The sequence below is a fragment of the Pyxicephalus adspersus genome, chromosome 7 (genome assembly GCF_032062135.1).
Source record: "Pyxicephalus adspersus chromosome 7, UCB_Pads_2.0, whole genome shotgun sequence".
Lineage (NCBI taxonomy): Eukaryota > Metazoa > Chordata > Amphibia > Anura > Pyxicephalidae > Pyxicephalus > Pyxicephalus adspersus.
This window is the reverse complement of record NC_092864.1, coordinates 52,070,382-52,090,565: the sequence shown is the minus strand read 5'-3', so window position 1 is coordinate 52,090,565 and position 20,184 is coordinate 52,070,382. Positions and strand designations below refer to the sequence as shown.

Genomic DNA, 20,184 nt, shown 5'->3' with positions numbered 1-20,184 from the left:
AAACCTGATCAACCCTAACAAACAGTCACCTAATTATGCAGCACTGAACACATACAAGCTAAAATTTTAACAACTAATAATGTAGATAGTGATCAAGGTCTTATATTCAAGCAGTTCAATTCAAGTGTTGTAAGACAGTAAAGTCCATCAAAGCCGTGTGCAATATAAAAAAACAAAGTTATTGCACTTTGGCCCAAATCCTTAGGCTGCTTACACACACACGCAATAATTGTCGATCGTGAAAGATCCTTTCCAATGACAAAAGACTGCACGATGCCATTAACAAGCCCTGTACATACAGCGCTGCTCTATGGAGAGGGGAGAACGACGGAGTAGCACCCCGCTGCGCTCTCTCCCCTTCACTGTAATTATGATTGTTCATCGTTTGTGAATCCAGCAGGACTGATACATAAACAAGCAGCGATGTACACACTTCAGATTCTCATCTGATATCAGCCCGAGGCGATTATTAGACGAGACTCATCGGACGTAACGACATGTGTACGTAACCTTAGCTAAAGCTACAGAGACGGTATGATGTTCACAATCCACTGTAGCATGTATGTTCACCCTGGACACATAAACATTCATGACTATGGAAGGTAAGAGCACAACTACATACATACATCATGGCTTCTCCCGGGATAAATCAAATGGCTGAGCACTTCCTTTCCTCATAAGGATGAAAAACAAAATTGCTTTAAGCCCGATACAGACATCCGATAGAAGTCATGATTGGATTATTGTCAGAACTATCTGTCATGATTGTTTCCATTGACAGATAAATGAACAAGCGCTGTACAACGCTCTCTCTTCTATGGAGGGGGGGGGAAGGAGAATAGGAGTGCACGGTGGTCATTCAATGTGTTGTGGTCTCTGTACAAGTCAGATTTTCACCCAAGACAAGGACAACCATTTCTTATGGGAGGGAATCATTGTACTTGTGTATGTATCTAAATATATGGTTATTTTAGTTGCAACCTTTTTCCATCTACAGCAGGGGTGTCAAACTCTGGCCCCCAACATCCTTTTGTTTGACTCCCAAAGGAACCCTAAATATGAACTGCAGCTGGCCCGCCGCTGCATTGAAATAGCGCCGTTACTACAATTCCTGGCATCACTCCCGTCTATAGACCAGCGGGCACTCTGCCTATGCGTGGCCCAGGATTGGACAGTTTTATAGGTGCTAATAATGCCGGGAATTTTAGTAGCAGCGCTAATTCAACGAAGAGGGATATGCAGCAGCGGGCAACTCATAAGATTTAGCTCCACATTGGCTGCGTCTGGCATTTCCAGCACTCCCCCTCAGCTGTACTTTTTCTTGCTACTCCAAGGCATAGACTTGAATGGTTGGATTTTCATAGAATAATATTGCTTGCCTGTGAAAAAAGGTTACCATTGAAATTTAACTCAGAAGGCTACAAATAGAGAAATAGGCATAAGATTTTTTCTTAAGTAAAATTAAAGATTTTTTTTATTTTATGCATCTTTCTCTATAAGCTTGTTCCAGACTGAATGTGAAGCAAAACCCTCTTTGTTTCCATATGAAAAGAGTTTATATCTAATGAGAAGGAAAAATGTCCTCAATACATATCATTACATACATTTCAAGGCTGGTCCGCAACTGTTGGAAGTTTTAAATTTTGGCCCTTTGGGTATTTGAGTTTGACACCCCTGATCTACAGTATTCCTACAAGGAACAAAACTGAAGGCTGGATCACTTTGAATATGGTTACTGCAATCCAAGTGAACACACACAGACCAGAAAAGCCGGCTACAGTCTGTTACACAGGCAGCATAACAGGCAAGTTTATTTGGCACTAAAATAAGTTTAGGCAATTTAAAATTTCACATAATTCAAGCTGGGACATTATCACCTTCACGGTTTATTTTTCACTCCGGTGGAGACAATGTCACCTCATAGCCACAAGATAGCAGCATTTACCGGATTATAATGTTTCTCTCTGTGTCAGATATAGTTTTCCTGCAAAGCCATTTCCTCTATAACCGGCTGATGGGAAAATTCCAAAATGATACATTTTTAAATAGTGTTCTACCTTGTTTAACTAAAAGAGAGCTGTGTGATTTATATATGTAATGTATCCTAAAGCATGTGTTGATACTAGAACCAGGAACCATTTAAATAATTGGAAAGGGGATTGTGAATAAATCTGGTATTAAACGGATATCTAAGTTTCAATTGTAATGTTCTCTATAATGCTCAGCCATATGGGAAATGCCAAATAAAACCCAGCCTGTGCCATTTGTTACATTCTTTACAGAGCAATAATAAAATGAGAATGTCTTCAGGAATCTATCCAAGTGCCACTTCATGGTAAAAAATTATAAAATGTACAGATTTTCAAAATCCTGCAACTTTAGACTCGTTGGCTGTATATAAAACAATGTGCCGTTCATCAACCCACTCCAGAGCTCTCACGCCTTCTATGTACACTCCTCCGACCTGCCACATAATTATATGCCAACAGAGCACCTTTGTTTATTCCAGCAGAGATTTGCATACCAAGACAAGAATTTGAGCTGGAGGGGAGGGGGAAGCTGGGTTGCTAATAGAGCTGAAATACACTTCTATACCCGACACCTTGGTGTAAAGAAAGCCAACTTAATAAACTTTGCTGTCTCAGGCTAACCACAAATATGAGATGGTGCTGTGACATGTCTTTGCTATCCAATTACCCTCTGGATAGGATAATAAATGAAAGCTTCGGGTGATCTATCAACTAGCAAGCTCTGTGAAGACTTGGTAAGTTCATAATATTAAAGAGGAGAGAGGAGGCAGACAAGCGATGCAAGCAGACACTCATTGACAGACTGAAAAACATAATAACATGCCCAGGTGACCATTACCCCTGTCAGCATCTGACCATTAGCATCCTAAAGCACCATTACGTATGAGAAACCAGTGATATACCCAACCAGTTTCCAATGGTTGTTTCTTCACTGAACACTTACACAAAATTCTGATCAGCCTCAGCACATTTTATACATAACCCATGGACAGAAGGTCATAATATTAGGCAATAGTGATAGCCTTTAACTGTGTGGTATAGCATGAGACATTTGCAATTTTCTTGTGCAACACAAAGTTTACACCGGACATTTTAAACACAACCGGTATTTTGGATGCAAAGTGGGGGTAGCTGTTGCCCCGAACAAGCCAGAGCTCTACACCTGACATACACTTTGTTCTTTCAACAGTATGGTTTTGGAAACACTCACCTGACCTGTCCAAAACAGACATGTCCTGCAGTCTATTGTTAGCCTTAGGCTGCCCCTGGCAAGGCCAATCTCCCAGCAAGGACAGGTATTTCAGAACTAACTAAATTACTAATATATCCAGGAGATGTTCAAAATTCAATATTTGTGTATATGTGTTGTATGGATGTCTGGTTCACTACCCGAGATGTCGACTGACATTCCATTACATGAATTTCTGGGGGGGAGGGTGACTGCATTACAATATTCACCAACTCTGTTTAGGAATGGTTGTTCCTTATACTTTATTAGGAAATTATTGCATCTTCGAGTTATTCTTTGGTGTGAAGCCCCTTTTCATTAAAAATTATTTCGATCTTTAATAGAGTCATCTTAAATTATCTAAAAATTGGTCCTTGCAAAAAAAAGGATCGGCATATAGAACCTAGGAGGTCAATAGGTACAATTTTTTTTCTCAGAAAGAGACCTTATTATTATACAGGATTTATATAGCGCCAACATATTACTCAGCGCTGTATACCTTATCTTTAAAAGCCTTAAAAGCATGTGACGAGATACTCATTTCTCTATCCATGCTTATCAAGCCTCCATTCACACCATTTCCTTAAGTACCCATTTAGTTCACTTTCTAGCGGCAGACTTCTCACAATGACTTTTCATGATATTACTGTGGCATATTAAAAAAGGAAATGTGTGCTTATCTAATGTCGCAGGGAACACATGTCAAAGAAATGGCCAAACCCCTATGAAAAACAAGTGACATTTACAGTTTCTGGAAAAATGAAATACGCAGAAAAAAGGGAGAAGTCTTCCTTTGTTTAAAAGTCTATTACCAACCTAAACTTCTGTTTCCTGTCACTGTTACCCCTTGTACATATCATCTAAAGAACCTGTTAATGACGGAAAAGGATTTTTTCCAAGGAGTTTGAAAAGAAAATTTGAGGACATCATCTGGAAAATTTTCTTGTTAGGCATCTGTATTCGAAGAGACAGGAGAAAAATGTGCCAATTTTAGGAATAATTGAATTTGAGTACTTTCTATAAACATATAGAGCAATCTGGTTCATACGACAGCTTTTCAAAACATGTGCATATAATTATACAACATTTCATAGTTTAAAGCAGCTCTAAACCCTAACTGGATGACATTTAGCTTGCTATAGCTCAGTGTTTTAGATTTTTTTTTTTCACTTCGATTTCCAACTTTATCTCTTGCACATTGCTGCTGCTGACTATTTCCAGGATGACCAAGTTATCCTATTAAGGTACAGCTGATGTTTTAGAAATTGTGGAAACTGCAATATATTTCTGCATAGTGGTCATACTACACTGTTGGCTGCACTTCCTCCTCAATACCTCTTCTGCCCACCACTGCTGTCTGCAACAAACACCGCACATAAGCGGGAGAACAATTTTGTTACGAGGAGCATATTGCAAGAGAAAAGACCTAGGCCAGAGCTTAAGGCCGCGTACACACGTTCAATAATTGTCCTTGAAAAGGTTTTTTCACAATCCTTTCCAATGACAAAAGACTGCACGATGCATGAATGAACCATTGCAGACCATGCAGAACCGTTCTGCTCTATGGAGAGGAGAAAACGACAGAGTGGCACCGCACTGCACTCTCTCCCCTTCACTTCCATTACGCCAGGACGGATCCATGTGCAAGTCCTGTACACACATCAGATTCTCGTCCGATATCAGCCCTAAGGTAATTATCGGATGAGAATCACAGGACGGGTGTACATAGTCTTAGTATGATGTCTTAAGCAAATCCTGGCATAGTCAGGATGCAGAGAATAAAAGATACACTGAGAATATGAGCTCACTTGCTGAAATAATGATGCTGCATGTCGTCTTAATGGTACTGCTACTACTTTATCTCTTTTGACCTCTTATGTCTGCACATGTTTACTGTCTTTTATTAGGGCTGGATGAATATGAAGAAAGAAGTCCATGCCCTTGCTTTCTAATGAAGGAAAATCCCTATGCAGTCATACACCTGTCTAGCTGCTGACAAAGATTGTGTCTCCTTCCCAACTCCTCTAAAGGTCTTTCCATGGGCATGCGTTCCTAGACCACCCTGCAGAGGCACAGCAAGGGACACAACACTATTTTTGTGATCAGATGAACGTGTTGGTGGTACCATGTATACAACCTATTTACAAATGAAGTTTATTTTTGAAAGTGATAAAATGGAACACAATGGGATCAGTTTCTGATTGTGAAATATGAAGACTTCCTCATTCCTTAGAACTAAGGAGCAGAACTAAGTGGAAATCATTCATGCAAGTGAAGAAGATAAAACAAGATTTCATTTGATGTTTCACATATGTATTTGTAGTGGAATTCAGTGTAACCAAATATAACTAATTTGCAATGTTGTAGTCTGATCACTGGTGAGAGGAGACTGAAGAAATGCTTTCTCTTGCCTGCAGAATGCTGATGGCATCTGATGGCAACCTAGGCAAATATCTGGCTGGACCAGAGGGACTTTTTATAACAATTAAAATATCCAGCTTTGCAGAAAAAGTGATAACGTTTATTATTGTGAGATGGCAAGAAAATTATACAAAGCTACTGAAAGGTCTGCGCCAAACACAGCCATAGCCAAGTCTAGGTTTCTAGAAGACTTCTTCGCCCTTTAAACCTTCGTTCTAAGGTTGCGTAGGTGGTGTTCTAGGTCAAACGCTGTTTGCTTACTTTTCTTATGCAAGCATATAATCAGGAGGATCCTAGCTAGGTGCAGTTAATTCCAAAAGATCTGTTTTTTGTTTGCTATATTGGATCATATCACTAATGCTTTTGAAGCATTTGCTTCCTGAATTTCAATGAATGTACTTCCATATAGGAAAAAAGTTAGAAAGCAGCACTTAAAACCAATAGGTTGACAGTTCTATTATTACTGGTAAAGTTCAGGAATGTAAATATTCTAAAAGGATCAACACACATCTTCAGTACAAAAAAAATAAAAAAAAACCTCTGTACTTTTGCCTACTTCCAAACAATTGAGAAACGACCAAATTTGTTGTTAATGATTAATAAATCATACAACATAAGTATGTTAACTGAGAGACATAAAAAAATAACAAAAGGATAAAGGAAACTTAACAAGCAAACTAACCATTCAGTGCCTCCAGAGTGCCCTCCAAGTGAACTAAACTCCCCTTGCTCACACTTACTTGTCACTTCTCAATTACAGGAGAGCACACCAGGAATGATTTGGTGTTATTAGCATTATTAGGTAGAATATTTCACTGTCATGCCAATGTGACCAGTTACCAATGAGGCAGATGGCTGACCCTATATAGCGCAAAGAAGTGATGCAGGGAGCCTAGTAGATGGAACCAACATTCAGTTAGAGGCCAAACATCAGATACTGCCAGAACATTGCGGAATGGCATAGCTCACAAAGAAAGGATAGTTTTCTGACCAGGAGGGCAAAGGGGTATCAGTAATGCAAAAAGGAACTAAGACTAAATTCCCTTTGGACCTCATTTCAAACAGGTCAGCAAAATGAGTTTCCGGATCACCAGAATCCTAAAATGGAGCACTACAGCTATATCTGAATCTGAAGACTTGTGCTCTCCACATGAAATCTTTTTTTCAGGTACATCTTACTACCAGATTACAATATAACTTCCATGTTGTACATTATACAGCTTGTACGAAACATCCCCAAGAACAAGCACAAGGCAATATTTCGAAACAGGCTTAAAAATGGATGCTCCTTTTTGAAATTTCCAGTAGATAATGTGTATGAAAAACAGAAACCAGGCTTTAAATATGGTCATAAAAATGGCCCATTAGTTCTTTTTAGAACAGGGTGGAGTAATAGTTAAGTGCTGATAAGAGTGGATAGAGAATAAAAACCATACTAAGGATTGGGGGGTGACATGTGGGTGGAAGCCAATGATAAGCAATTTATAACCACAAGGGTTGTCATTTCCACCCACACATTTTTTGACAAACCAGTTCAATATAAAATGACTCAGATGAGCAAGATAATCCCGCAAATTTTTTTTCACAAGATGATTCATCTGCACAACATTGTCATACACGTCTGCAGATTTCAAAATTTCTGTGGCCAATCGTTTTATACCAAACCACAAGTAATCTGATGTGACTTTACATTCAGCTTGTATTTACATTCACTGTACTGTATACAGAGACTTGGAGATTCCCCATGGTGGATCTCTCTTTTTTTTTTTTTTTTGTTACAATCATTAAAACATTATTTTGATAGAAAAGACAAGGGTAAAACCTGCCAGTTTATCACTTTCTGGAGTTGGCAAAACTTCACTACATTTTCTATCCCAAAGAATAAACAGGAGATAAGCGGGAAAACTCTACAAAAGTGAGGGAGGGGGAATTTTTTCTTCTCCCTGTGAAGTCTGTCCATAAAAGTAAATCGATACTCATCTTCTCCTCCATCTCATAACATAAATATGAATGCCAATTTAGGTTGAAAGTTTTGAGTTTAAGATGTCACCCCCAAAAGCATGAAGTAGCATGAACAAAGTGCATAAACCATATAAAGATTTGAAAAATTGCATCTTTGGTTGCCAGTAAAAAAAATAAAATAATAATTGCCCAGCACTGGCAAAAAACTTTCCAGAGTTGTCCATACAAATACATATCACCCGAAAGAAGCCTGGTGTCGTCCAACCCACTTCCTGGGAGCCATCAGCCTACACATTACCAAGTCTTTATGCAGCAGACTCTCCAGGTAGAAAGTGAAAAGTGATTTTACATGAGGTTAGGGGGTCTCCTAAAACTGCAGCAAAAATGAACACAACAAACTCCCTGCTTCAGGTCTGACGCAGAAGGCCAGAGTTAAAATTAGAAGCGTCTTTGTGTTTGTGAAACAAAACAAAACATGCAGACTTCTATTTTATTACAAAACCCAATGTTAAATAATAGCAGCCGGGCTCAAGAGGTAATCTATCCCACGCTCTTTATGGGCTGTGTGTTCGGATATTAACCCTTGGAGTGACCAGGAGGAAACAAGGCTAAAGCTGGAACATTATTCTTTATAGAAGAACAATCAGCATGGAGATCAAATTAAAAATGACAATATAATTATCTACTTCAAACTAATATTCAACTGAATGCCAGTCTAAAATTTCACATAATCATCGTGTAGCAGCCTCAGGAACTGGTCTAAATGGAATATTTTTAGCTTTTTCTGAAATACTAAAATTCAATACTTTCCAACTTTAACTGTTAGATTTTACTGTGCTTAGTTACAAAAACCTCAAAAGTCATGTATTGCAATAGATATGGAAAATTATCACACCCTTCAAAATATTCACTTTTGCTGGTTTGCAACAATAAATACATTTAGCTGAAAAAATATAGCTTGGAGGTTATATTTTTCCAGCTAAATTTTTCTACTGCAATTTATTTTTGTGTGGGACATCATTTTAAGATGCAAAGTGATACAATGTGAAGATTTTGAAGGGGGGTGGGTTTCCAAACCGACTGGATAGTCATTTGTTGGGCAGAGTCAGCCCTGTGTTATAGGCCCCAAAAGAGGCAAAAATTACTAAAAAGGACAAGAAACTTTTCTTTTAAAATATAACTATGGTTTGCTTGATGAAGTGTGTCTGCACTTGCATTTCTTTTTAGTTCCAGGAATCTTTACTGTGTGGCCTTTCTCACCACTAAAGCCTTTCTTCTGAAGCCCCAAAGCCAGTTTCCCCATTTTTTTTTAGTTTGCACGCTAACCACTGTTCATCTATGGGTGAGCTGGGCTGCACAATAAGAGAAAGTTTTCAAAAGAAAACCTGTTGTGCAGTGTTGGGTAGAACCACACACAAATTATGGAACAAGGAAGATAGGGATTTAACATGCTGCAGTCAGGGGATGGGGATTTATTTAAGTACATGTTACTTAAGAGAAAAAAACTGCAAGAATGCTTCAGCCACTAAACCTTTGTAGAAAAGATAGCTTACCTAAAGATCCTGGCCATTGACCTATTGCTTGGGGGGGTCTTACTCCTGTAACTGCTTTATCAATATAAAAATAGAAGAAAATGAATGAAAATTCTATAAAGGGAACTAGCATAGTAGTGTATTCATTCAACCTAAGGGTCATTTACCTTGTTAGTATCCAACAAAAACCTAATTATCAGTACCAAATTGACTGACTAGGTCCGCATACACATTATATATGCATACTATATATTTATGGGTAAACATTAGGACAACTTTCCATTCGATGAATAAGAATCATCAAAACACAACAATCTAGTGGTTATTGGCATTTCTTTGAGGCATCCAAAAGGGTAAAAAAAAGGAGCCATTCCCAGGGGACAGAGAATGACTCATAAAAGACAGATTTATGTGAAACATTAGCTTTCAACAAATGACTCAGCCAATTTTGGTTTGATACTTAGAACATTCCTTAATGTCTGCAAACCAGTTCTCTACAAACACATGCCAGTAAATGCTGATCACTATGTAGTGTTATTTCCATTGGCTGGTGATTGCCAGGGGCAATACCAACGGGAAAGCTTATCACTGTGCACGTCCATGGACAAGAGACAACTCTATCAATTTCAACCATGGGATTTAAACATACTATAAACCAGTATATCCCAGATAAAACCACACAGACAGTTTATCCAAAGGCAGAGAAAAAAACCCTTACAATACATGGCTCAATTTACTCCATCGGGGAAAAAAAAAAAAAAAAAAATCCTTCCTGGTCCCTTGAGGCAATATGATGTTCCCTGATCAATGGGCACTGTTTATTTTGCTTTATTGCAGAATATCACTGGGTATTAAAGTTTTAAAGCAATCTATAGTAGTTGCTAAAAGTACTTCCTGAGGGAGCCGATTCCACATTTTCACAGACCTTACAGTGAAGAATCCCTTCCTTATCCGGAGCTTAAACTTCTTTTCCTCCATATTCAAAGAGTGCCCTCTTGTCATTTGTAATGATCTTAAAGTGAATAATTGGGATGAGAATTCTCTATATATACACCATTTATATATTTATACAGGGTGATCATATCCCCCCCTTAAGCGTCTCTTCTCAAGGGAGAATAGATTCAGTTTAGCTAATCTCTCCTCATAGCTGAGCTCCTCCGTTTGTTTTATTAGTTTAGTTGGCCTTCTCTGCACTCTCTTCCCAATTCCACAATGTGGTGCTCACAACTGGACTGGATATTCCAGATGTGGTCTGAACAATACTCAAGTAATACCCATAAACGACCATTTAAATAAGCCAAAGTTAGTACATGCACCAGTACCCATAGGTTTGCTAAAATGATGAATGGAAATTGTGTATAGTTCACAATACTATCAAATTACATGAATAGGATGATGGTGGGTTTATTGTGAAATGAACATTTTGATGCAAAAATTATAAAACATTTGAAACACATGTAATTTTTTTTTGGAGCAGAATCGTAAAACTCCAATTTCTCAACTTTCAACGTAAACCTTTGTCTTGCACACACATTGAGCACAAACAAATTCACTTTAATTTAGCCCCTCACTCCCACCAGCATTCATCGATCTTCCTTTGGCTTCTATGGCTATCCAAGATGGAGTCATATGTACACAGAGGTATTTAGAAGAGCTAATTTACAAGTCCAGACTTTTTTCATCTCCAGTTAAGCAATGCAGCTACCTGACCTCGGCCTATGGGAAGGATTAGCAGAAGACTGATAAAAGTTTACAGCAAAGACTCTACGTCTCTTTAAGGCACTGGGCAAGGCTGGAACTGAGAGATTCAGTGATTTGCATTTTTATTCAAAAAGAATGTATTTTGTTAATGCACACAACTGCACTCCATGGCTTTTTATTTCTGCTTGCTATACAGCTTTATACACTGGCTGGCTTAATTGCCTCAAAGGAGCATTGTTCTTCAAAGCAAAGATCTAGAATTACAGAAGTCAGCATTTCAACTATAACAACAAAACCCTGTGAATGCAGATTACTCTATGTCACTATCGGGCTTCAATATTCATCATGCCGCTCATGTGAAGGGGGGCTCTAGCTGCTCTTTGTTTTGCTGCAGTGTTTACTGTGGGAAAATGTTTGATGAGGTTTCAAGTAAATATTAGAGCTTCAACTTCCTTAGATTACATGATCTGAAGTAGTGCAGACCAGAGTCTGGCTGCTGGGTTTCACTGGAGGAAGTGATGCAGCTAAATGTTCTGTATCCTTCCAGCTGGAGAGTTGGAGGTTAAAAAAAGGAACTGGAAAAAAATAAAATGACTGCTAATATCATTATATATTATATATATATTTATTTACACACACACACACACACACAAAATTTACTAAAATTGTTCTGGGTACGAAGACTAAGATAACATTCTAAATAAGTATAGGAGGTCGCCTTGGCCTTATTCTACATTTTGTGTTTGAAGATACTAAGATCCACAATAATATTAATATTAATTTTAAACAGTATTTATATTGCGCTACGCTGTACAATAAATAGAGATCACAAGCATGATACCACAGCTAAACCTGAAGGAAGGCTGCCAGCAGTTCTAGGATGTTCAATCTCATCCAGATTGTAGAAAAGTCGAGAAGTTGGCTGATGACCAAGAAGGCGCTAGGCTGTAGATTAAAGCCGCTCATCTTTAGGGAGATACTGGTTTGAGATCCGAGTGAATACCCTAAGCAGGCAAGATTAATAAGAATAATAATTGGTTTACCAAAACCAATCTGCAGGTCAGAGGGCTGCCAATGCTTCAACTGCAGATGGGACTCCTACACTCCAAGGTACATTTTAAACAGATATTGAACATAGACAGAGCCTATTGAGTGTTAAACATCTAAATGCAGGAATAAAAAAAAAAAAAAAAAAAAGACGGGAAATTATATGCACAATTACATGGCTTGTGTTTTACTAGACACAAAACCCACCCATATCTATCCATGCGATGAAAGAAAGCATTGAAAATTATGAAAACAGCAGGGTCAACATAAATGGGGGTTTTTCCATACTAGTTAAGAAAGAAGAAAGGGAGGAGTAGAGATCTGTAGTGTACAGCATCCAAGAGATCTCAGAGATCCAAGAAAGTAAGAAGAAAGTATTGGGTGTTCTTTTCTAATGTGGTTTGATGGATGTGGACTCCAAAACTGGTGGGATGGGGTTATTGTGAGTTACTTTGTGTATGAATGGGTAAAAAACAGTATAGCATAGATTGGAGGGTATGCCTATAATAAAAAAAACAAGCAGTCTTTGAATATTGTTATAAAAATTTATGAGTTATCATGTTTTATGGTCTACTTACTTTAATTGGAATTAAAATTGGTAAAGTCTCACAGAAGGGAACAAAATTAAAAAATCTGCATATTAAGTATTGTGTTAAAGGACAAATGTCATTTCAATATGACAGACCACTCACTGAATTCCACAGCTCAACAGTTAGCCATATAAGAATGCCTCAATATCACACGTTCTATACATCTACTCAACCAAAGCTTTTTACATATTTCGGGTATCCGACAATTCAGCGAAGACCAATTTCAGAATAACTGTTTCAGATTGCATGCACCACTAATGTGCAAAAGGCGTTTTAGTAAATGTCATTGCAAAGTTTCAGTGGTGACAATACAATTCTTTAGCAAGCCTTGAAATAACAAACAAAAGCTTTGCTAGCTGTGGCATACATGCATAACAGAGACATCCAATGTGTGATGGAATCACACCACTAATCATATTTTGGCATTCTTATATAATGACAATAAACTATGTCAACCAATACCACTTCAGAAAGAAAAAGAATGTCCATCTTACCTCCTCCAACTCAAAAGACTCCTTTGCCTGTATTAGAAGGCTTGTTATTGAAGGATTTGGAGCAAACTGCCCCTTGTCCGGGGTGGATGTGGGTGGATTATTTTGTGTTAGGTATTTCCCACAATCCTGATCAGTGGAGATGTTCAACTCTTTAAACCCAGAATCCGCATTTTGTGAAGAGCTACTTTCCTCTAAGTTCATTGAGGTTTCTTCCGGTTTAATGCTGTTGGGGTCAAGCAAAAGGTCCATGGCAACATCATTTTCTTTTGAAATGGTAGAAATATCATGGCCATTTGAGTCTGTGACAAGTGAAGAGGAGGCTTCCTCTTTAACTGTTGCAAGAGGTGAAGAATTCTTTTTAAAAAGCTTTTGAGCTTTCTGCTCATTCTTACTTCCTTCCTCTTCATTATTCTTTACTGACTGTCCACCTTCATCTGGAGAATGGACAGTCATTGCATCCCCTTCAGCTTTATTGACACATAAATTAAGTTTTGATAAGGTCTCCATGAATCGAGCTGCAGTCTGACTGGAAGCTCTGGTAAGAGGTGCTGGTTTGGGGGGGTCTGCAGTAGTAGGGGTTGTAAGAGATTTTGAGCTGCCTATGCGTTGAAGAGGAGTTCCAGACACTTGAGAATACAATGAAGAAAATGCATTTGCAACATCTGTGAGAACTTTAATCTGACGAAAACGACCTGTTCAGAATAAAGGTAAAATGTTAAAAGGAAAGAACCTAAAAATCCAGTTAAAGTGTAACCTAAAATGTGTAAACGTACAAGTATACTAAAGTATAATCAAATCATTTGACCAATGTATTAAAATAGCAATCCACAATGTTATAAAAACAAAAGGTATTTATTTTATTATTTTTTCAAATTTATAACAAAACATTTTTGGTACTTCTATTTGGAGGACAAGTCCGGAGGACTGCATTTTAATATGTTAGGCCTAAATAAATGAAAATGAACTCCAGGCAAATGGCTAAATACACAAATCAAATACATATCAAAGTAGTTATTTTACCTGCTTAAAGGTTTGACTTTCTGTGCATTAAGTCCTGTGATTTACAACGCTGTCCTACTTGGGAGAACCTCATTTGTTTTTCACATTTACTTACATGTCTTCTCTGCACCCCCACCTTGTAACTGGTTAGTGGAAGAAGAAGCAGCACACCAACATATGCGCTCTCCCAGTTGATTGGTAGACTACTTCCCTAACCTCTGCTGTACACTACACTAGGCTGAATCCAAGCCAAATACTTACAGATACTTACACTGTTTGCTTTAAAAATACAAGTAAAAATAATAACTTGAAGTTACCCATGGATTTGGTGCTTTTACATTTATTATGTAAGGCACAAACTTTTAAAGTAAACAGTCCCCATCCTTTACCTCTCCAATTAAGTCAAATTCTCCTTCATTTGTGTCTTACACACTTACCGTGGAAGGGTTTTTAACCCCGTAGGCAGGACTTGTGTTGACTGACAAGACAGAGGGATGTAAAACAATGCTGATGGCTACATTCGCTGCAAATGGTATTCCTGCTGTAGTTATAGTAGGCACAGCCTATAGGAGAGTGGCAACTCATCTGAATTCAGGAGGAGTGCAGCATCATTGCCACCCTATCACAGCAAACTGCATTACATGGAATGGTTGCTGGCAGGACCAATAGGTATTTGAGGGAAATTGAAGATTTGGGACACAGAGAAAACAGAATATAATAAGTGCAGCATTTATATTTTGAATGGGAAGCCATAGTTAGGATGTGTAAATAATTACAAAGCTGCATTATTTGTGATTTTATATCTGCCTGAAGTTCAGCTTTTATCATTACTATTTGATTTATGTAAAAACATACAATAAAGTTTCATACATTATTAACCAAGTAGAAATTACAGACAATTTAAAGATATTCCCACGCTGTGAATTAATGCTTTTTTTTTTTTTTTTTTTTACAATTAAGGCTGAAGACATGAAACTGGATCCAGTCATACTTTCAGCAAATGGCAGGCTAGCAAAAAATAAAAGAAAAACTTACCAAGGTTTAAAGATATATAAATTGCATCTACAAAAATAAAAAGGAGATCTTAAATGCTATAGCGTGAATATTGAAGGATCACAACAAAAACAAGTTTGTGCTGAGCTAGTCACTTATGAAGAGTGTATTCCTTAGACATTAAAGCTAAAATTACCTGTAGTGGTGGAAAAATGTCCTACAATCAAGTATGACTACACCTAGTGTCCCCTATGCATGGATACATAGGTAGCCATTGATGATTCTTGAACATAATTATCCATACAAACTACCCTTTTTTTTTTTTTTGGAAAAGAAGAATGATCATGCAGGTTGGTATTATACAAAGACAGGTATAGCTCCTATCTGCCTAATTGCTCTGGGTATCTGCCTAAAATCTGAGCTGCACAGGAGTTACGTCAACCTGTACCCAGCCAATCAAAATGCCAGAAGATAGCTCTCAGAAAGAATACAGAATTTGTCAGTGCCCTGTGAGGGAATGGAGACAGATGAGCATTGGTTTACTTCCCCCTTAAACTTTACCAGGGCATCAACTTCAGCATCCTGCAATCAAATTAAGTTCACAGCTGAGCAGTAAGGAACAGGTTGCAATCTTATGTAAACACAAACTCCAGCAAACAAGGAAAAAAGCAAATGTCAGCAAAATGCTAGGGCAATCCAAGACTCTTTACATCTGTAAAAAGTTATAAATGCACTTCCATTTAGCTTTAACCATATTTTTATTTAAAAAGGGCAATTCAAGCTTTACAGTCATTGTAAAGACATAAACTTAAGTAACAAGAAAGTCACTTTGCCCATTCATGGCTTGGAGTTCCATATACTAAAACTCACATTATTTTCTATCAATGTATTGGCATCATCCCCCGTGTACAATTAGGCAGCACTGAAGATGATCCGAGATGCAACAGAGCTGTATGGTGTGAGATATATAACACCAGCTGAAGTCCATTGGCTGGTAAACAGAATTATGTAAAATAAATTAAATACAGACATGTTTATTAGAGTCTCTTAGTGTGAGGAATTCTTGTTTATTTTTGTTTGCCCTCACAGGAATTCTTGTTTGTTTTATAAACAGAACAAAAAGAGTTAAGCTTTTGCCCACAGGGACAAACAGAATTTCATCCTATATTCTCTTAAAAAATGATTTTGCCATGTTAGTGTAAGAACATGCTGAAAGTTGAGGAAGCCTAAACTCACAATATGCTCTTTTCCTATTGCTACTAAATATTTAATTCAAAGTGTATACAGATTCCCACAAATACAGTAAACCATTAGTTTATGCTGGATATATAGTTCTATTTTCCTGAATGAACACTACAACTAATTCCTCAGGATAATAAAAGGTTTATTAACCTCCCTAGAGGTAACCCCGAGTGTGACTCGGGGTAGAAAAAAAGTTGCTACAAGTGGTAACCCTGAGTCACACTCAGGGTATGTAAACCTATGGGAAGGTAATAGTAAATAGAGCCTTACCTGATCCACCGGCGTCCCGCGCCGTCCAGCGCCGCGATCTCCGTCTCTTTCTTCCTGCTTCTGCATCCGATGAGTCACCTGGAAGTTCACGGTGACGTTGGTGCGTGCACGTTGCCGGCGGGGCGGGAAATTCAAAATCCATTTGTATTGCATTCAATACAAAATAACTGTATTGAATGCAATACATTGGATTTTTATGTGTAAAAGCAGTACATTGTTTTCAAAAACAATTTATTGTTTTTACATGATTTTGTGTTTCAAACATTATACGCATACTATTATATTATACTGTAAAATAAATTTTCATGAAAAACAATGTACCGCTTTTAGACATATAAAACCGGAAAGAAATGAACCGCTAGGGAGGTTAAAGAGCCAGCAGTGGCAGCCTGGGCAGGCCAGCATGCATTTAGTAAGCAATATCTAGTCAGCATAAAGTTTAAAAGTGCTTGATAAGACAGAACACTATTGCAGAAAGTGGTACGCAACGTCCTTTCTGCAATAATCCCTCCTTATTTTCCTGATCGCTCTTGTCAAAAAAAGCTAAGCTGCTTTATTTGCACATGCCATAAATGAATGAATGAATGCCTGCGCAGGAGTTATGTCATTGCAACTCAAACCAATCAAGATGGCCAAAGATCATAAGGAAGGAAGGGAGAAGATTGCGGCACCCTGCAACAGAACTTGGAAGAGTAGAGTATACTGGGTTTAGTTCCTATTTAATGATCAGTAGCCGCAATGGATTTTGAGCTTTATTTTCCTAAGGCAAAGAAAATGGCTAGCTAATAATCTATGCAAAGTTCAAAGCTTGGACTTCGTTCCACTATAAGGTTAGTTTACAGCTAAAGTTAGCATTGGATCTTTTGATTTATGCAATGTTAACATTATAGTTGTCATGCAGTTAGTTTATGAGAGTTTTTGAAATAAAACTGTACATCATAGGTTGTCAGAAAAGCTGGACTTCATTTTAGCATGCAATTGTTCACTGCTAATAAATACAGAACATTTAACTTTAAAGACAGTCCGGATTGTTGGACTTGTGTGAAATATTTCAGTATACTCCACACAGCATGCAGCAGATGCCAAGAAAGCCTGGAATTTTAAGCTATAACAAAGCTCTATTCATTGGGGAAAAAATACATGTATGCATGCACACACATTAGCTGCATGTTTACCTGGCAAAGTTTAAAGGAGAACTACAACCAGTATGAAACTGAATGACAAAACTAACCAAGACAAGGCAGTGTTTTTTTCTTACGGATGCAGAGAAAAGGGGGGAGTTAGGTTTACTGCTAGACAAAACAGTGTTAGAGAATCAAGACATTGCCCAACACAGGCTAACTTCCTGCTACCATCCCAACGCTTTAAGGAAGATTTTGTTTTTCTTCAAACCAGTGCAAACAGTAAAAAAAAAAAAAAAGTACTTCCTCCTCATTTTGACCTTATTTAGTTAAAATGAATGAAAGATAAAGCACAATAATAAGTCCAATTTTACCTATATAGATAACAATTTGAACTTCATTAGGGCATAACAAGCTAAATAGAAAGAATCCTCTTACTTGTTAAGGCATAATTTGGATTATCCACCTCTAGGCGCTGCATCTGCGCATTTAAAAACACTTTAATATCGATCCCATTGGCGAAAGACGAGTTGTTGAAAAATCTTGATGGTATTTTGGAAGCAATGTCTGGCTCATCTCTACCAAATCCTAGGTTATAAAGGACTTCCTCCGGGTCTTCTTCATAAAGGTCTAGCAACTCCGATACACTGAAATAAAATATAAAATACATTTTTGTGGTTTTAACAACATGCACACACCAGAGGCTTTGATGACATTCTTAAGGGGGATATCATGTGTTTTCTTAGGAAGCTTTCTCTGCGTAATTCTCTACATCAACATAAGAGTTTTGTAAGATGTACATGTCATTCTAAAAGCTAGTCACTCATGATCATTTGACAGTGTGCCCTGGACAAAATTTCTGGTCATAATGCTGGGTATTATTTAATTTGATAAGTTTGATTATTTATAAAGCACCAACATATTACTAAGCAGCGTTTAGTAAACAAGCACATTATTATAATATACTATTTGTACAGCACTGCATAATAAGTTGGCGCTATTTAAAGTCCATAGTCATGTCAGTAGGTTTCTCTCAAACGGGTTCACAAACTAATAATTAGTGTTTAACCCAAACATTACTTTACTACACGGGGTGGGAAAAAAATTATAGGCGGATGGTAGCCCCTGTACTGTGACCCAACTTGTGTGTGCCCGGCTAAAAGAGGCTGGGGAGAACACCGAATAGTCATTTGTCATTAACACAGTCCAAGGTCAATTTAGTGGGGGGGCAATTACTCAACTGCATGTTTTTTTGAATGTGGGAGGAAACCAGAGTACCCGGAGGAAACCCCCCCAAACACAGGAAGAACCTGCAAACTTCAAGAACAGTGCTAACCTCTGACCCACCATGCTGCCTGCGTACATTCCCTACATATACAAGTTTTTACACAAAAAAATGTTCTAATCCTTAATGAGCATCAGGAGAGTCCAGACAGATTTGTTTAATGGTTTTCTAACTGTAGTCTCAAGCAAAAATAGGCAGAAGCTCCTATGTGGCCTTCGGGCAATGAAAGCCTCCCAAGTACCAGCCCTAACTCTGGTTGCGTTATGGTAGACCTACAAGTTAACACTGGTGGAAATGAGTAACTGATCAATGCCAAGTTGCTAAACACTGGATTTTCAACAAGTAAAGCAGACCTGACTTACTGATTGAAAAGAGGAATGATGCCCTGGGCATACAGGTCATAAAGTCTAATATTTCTTCTACAAGTTCAGCATATATGTGTTTTTGTGAAGTGACTAGGACACGATGTAAAATGGTGTCCCTTTGGCAGCGCACAAAACAGTATAAGATGAGATTCTAAGCTGCTAGCATATCCATGGCTTGTAAAGCACCTACTTCAGCAAACTCAATGCAAATACCCCAAGTTCAGTCAGATCTCTGGCATGTATTTCATAATGCAGTGCAAATGCTTCAGAATGGAACTTTGTTGTCCTATACGGTTTTCACATTTTCTTGCTGTGTATTTCCGAGGCTTCAAGAAACCTTGTGTGGAAAGAAATGTACAGACTGGAATTGCTAATCCTTTCTTCTGAAATTGTTGGTTCCCTTGCCATCATAAGGATCTAATGACTTCAGTACTGACCAGGAACAAGAATCAAGCCAGTTAAGTCAGTAATCATATTTTAGGTCATTGACTCGAATAGCTTTAGGGTTAGAAAATCAATACAACAACCAACTAGCATCAAAATATGGCCTAAAATGTTAGGATACTCTAAGCACATTTCCTTGAGCTATAATCCTTTTTTCTATTATTATTTTAAACGAACTGTCCACCCTCCTGGGCAGGAAAAATATATTGCCATCTATGTTGTGGGAGCCCTAAGAGCTAACATGAAAAATTGGAAACTTTGTTTTCTCAAATTTCATAAGCCACAAATAGGTCCAAGGAGTATCACTGGCATTAGATTATCAGAAGCCTTGCAAGAAAAATTAACTGTATGCTTGGAGATAAAGAAACCGGAGGCCCTGGAACGGTAGTCCTTCAGAGAGTGGTTTGAGATATTGAGAGGGTAAAACTTTTAGAAAACCAATGTAACGTGATATGTTCAT

The 20,184-nt window shown here is 37.9% G+C and overlaps 1 protein-coding gene across 5 annotated transcripts in view; it reads right to left on the bottom strand.

Moving 5' to 3' along the window:
• ITPRID2 (ITPR interacting domain containing 2) overlaps positions 1 to 20,184 on the bottom strand; it is a 57,952-nt gene that overhangs the window by 14,354 nt on the left and 23,414 nt on the right. For all 5 annotated transcript variants that reach the window (XM_072418411.1, XM_072418414.1, XM_072418413.1 and 2 more), the window contains 2 exons: positions 18,069 to 18,277; positions 13,006 to 13,697 (listed from right to left, as the gene is read on the bottom strand). In XM_072418411.1, coding sequence (XP_072274512.1) covers positions 13,006 to 13,697; positions 18,069 to 18,277 — 901 coding nt within the window. The remainder of the gene's footprint in view (positions 1 to 13,005; positions 13,698 to 18,068; positions 18,278 to 20,184) is intronic.